The following is a 2382-nucleotide window of genomic DNA, read 5'->3' as shown; positions in this document are numbered from 1 at the left end:
AGTAAGCACAGACCCTGCCCTGGTGACTGAGCACCAAGATGCCTTGAAGTTGAGCTCCTTGACTCACTGCAGTCTGATTCTGGAATCCATCCAAATAGCTGCCAAGAATGAGTCTACCCTTGCATGGGCTTGGAGTGGAGTCTCTTATTGAGCCAGCTGGGAGCTGTTGATGTTTGTGGGAAATAGGGTGACCAACTCATCCCAGTTTGCCCAGGCCTTTCCTGGCTTTAGAACTGAGAGTCCTGCATCCCAGGGAAACTCCTTCACCCCCCCCAGAACACTGGGACAGTTGGTAATCTCCATGGGGAAATTTGGGACACACATCAGATTACTGAACAGCCTGTCCCAGGCCCCTGTCTTGTGAATTTTATTTCCTAGAACTGGTGAGCACACAGAAGAAAACACCCACGATTCCCTTTTCTCCCCTGACCTTCCTACCAAAGACAAGAAGGGATTGTGTGCTGCCCTGCAGAGGTCCATAACCAAGCATGGGAGGGACGATTAATCCTTCAGGTCCAGTTTTCAGTACCTGGTTGAAGAGCAGCCCGAATCTCACAGCCTGGGTGGTAAAATCTTTCAGGTGGGCCATGTCACCCCCACTCATCAGCTGAAAGGGAAAAGCACACAGTTTAAGGGCAGCCTGATCCTCTCCTCATCCCCACCCCACACCCCCACCACGCTCAAAAGAGAGTTCTGTCTGTAGACTCTGCACTCAGCAATTCAGCCAGTCCACAAGCACGTGCTGAAAACCTACGATGTGCAAGGTTCTGTGCCCGATGCCTTCTTTCAGAGGACGCAAAGAGGAGAAAAGGAAAAATGCCCGAGCAGTGTCACCGGGAAGTAAAATGTGTATGCAAGAGCCCAATCACAAGGCAGAGAATGACTAGGGTCATAAAGTCAAAGGTGAGTGAAGACTGCATGGCAGGCTCCATGGTGCCGGCGGAGGAGGATGACGTTGGCAGCTGGGGGCAAAAGGAAGGAGGTAGGCAGGGTCGGAGGGTGTGGAGAAGGAGGTGCGGGATGAAGAGGAAGGTGGGGACTTCCTGAGGTGTCAGCCCCAGAGACTGTCCCCTCTCTCCGTTGCTCCTCCACTGCTGTTAGAGGGTAGTTCTGAGTTATGTTCCTCCGAGTCATTATCTACGGTGCAGGGAGCTCAGAGCACTGTGGTTTGCACATTACAATAGGTATTTGTTGAACTGGATTGAATTTTAAGTAGTGACTCATGCATCTTCAGAACTCAAACACTGCCCTACTTCATCTCTAAAAATGCAAAATTGGAAGCACATTAGAAGGACGACAGTTTGCATAGACAATTCACAAAGGAGGAAATGCCACATGGCAAAATATTCGTATTTGCTAGTAATAAAGGACATGCATGTTAAAAAATGAGATGCCATTGTTCCCTTCTCAGTCAGCAAAAGTGGTTTGAAATTACAATGCTCTCCACTGCTGAGGGAGTACAAAGTGAGACATGCTCATTTATTACTGGGGGAAGAGTAATTTGGTTCCAACATTTGTTGATATGTACCAAGCACAAAAATGCGTATTCCTTTTTGGGCCAATATTTCTACTCTTGAGAATCTCCTATAAGGAAATAAGTCAAAGTGTAGTAAAATAAATGATTACATGCAAATATGTTGCCCATACTGTCACATATAACCGTAAACAATTAGAAACACCTTGAATTTTCTATAATAAAGGAATGACAAACTAGCATTGGTTATGGCACACCCTCTCAGTAGAAGAGTTTGCAGCCAATAAACATGGTGTTAGGAAGTGCTTTTAACTGAGTGCATTAGACATGTATATAAAGACTGAAGGCAATTAAATGCAGTGAGATGTTCACAGTGGCAGTCTTTGGGTCTCAGTGTATTTCTTTTCTTTCAATTTCTCTGCATTTCGAACATTTTCACTAACAAGCACATGTTTCATTTGTGTCTGTCGGGGGACTCGATTGGGAGGACAGTGTGACCCGTGCTCCCCCACTCCATCTAACTCTCCAGCCCAACATGGCAGATGCTCTAAGTGCCCAGATTCCAAGGCTGGGCCTCTTTCCTCCTCCCCTTCCCAGGCTTGGCTCTTCCCACTTCCCCTGGAAGAGGATCCAGATATGTCCTGACCTCAAAGGCCCAGAGGTTTCAAATGTGAAACACATCTCCACCAGAAAAAGCCAAGTCAGAGGCAATAAATTTCAATAATTGTTTCTTTGCTGAGCTGGCGACTCACTGCGTGGTAATGGTTGGCTGTAACCCGGACCAGCCATGCCTCCGGGATGAAGTTAATGTGCCTTAACTCCTCCAGATCCTTGCCTTGGAAGAAACACAAGGGAACATTTTTACAGTTTTATTCATAACAGAAACTCTAAAGTCTCATTTATAGAAA

At 46.6% G+C, this 2382-nt stretch overlaps 1 protein-coding gene across 1 annotated transcript in view; it reads right to left on the bottom strand.

Moving 5' to 3' along the window:
* Positions 1 to 601, bottom strand: part of BTBD16 (BTB (POZ) domain containing 16) — a 5463-nt gene extending 4862 nt beyond the window's left edge. The window contains exon 1 of the mRNA XM_008571108.1: positions 530 to 601. Within this exon, the coding sequence (XP_008569330.1) occupies positions 530 to 589 (60 nt within the window). The 5' untranslated portion in view covers positions 590 to 601. The remainder of the gene's footprint in view (positions 1 to 529) is intronic.
* Positions 602 to 2382: the final 1781 nt, after the last annotated feature.

This window comes from Galeopterus variegatus, unplaced genomic scaffold (assembly GCF_000696425.1).
Source record: "Galeopterus variegatus unplaced genomic scaffold, G_variegatus-3.0.2 Scaffold661, whole genome shotgun sequence".
NCBI classification, from domain to species: Eukaryota; Metazoa; Chordata; class Mammalia; order Dermoptera; family Cynocephalidae; genus Galeopterus; species Galeopterus variegatus.
The sequence above is the reverse complement of the archived record's forward strand: the minus strand, read 5'-3'. Positions and strand labels throughout refer to the sequence as shown.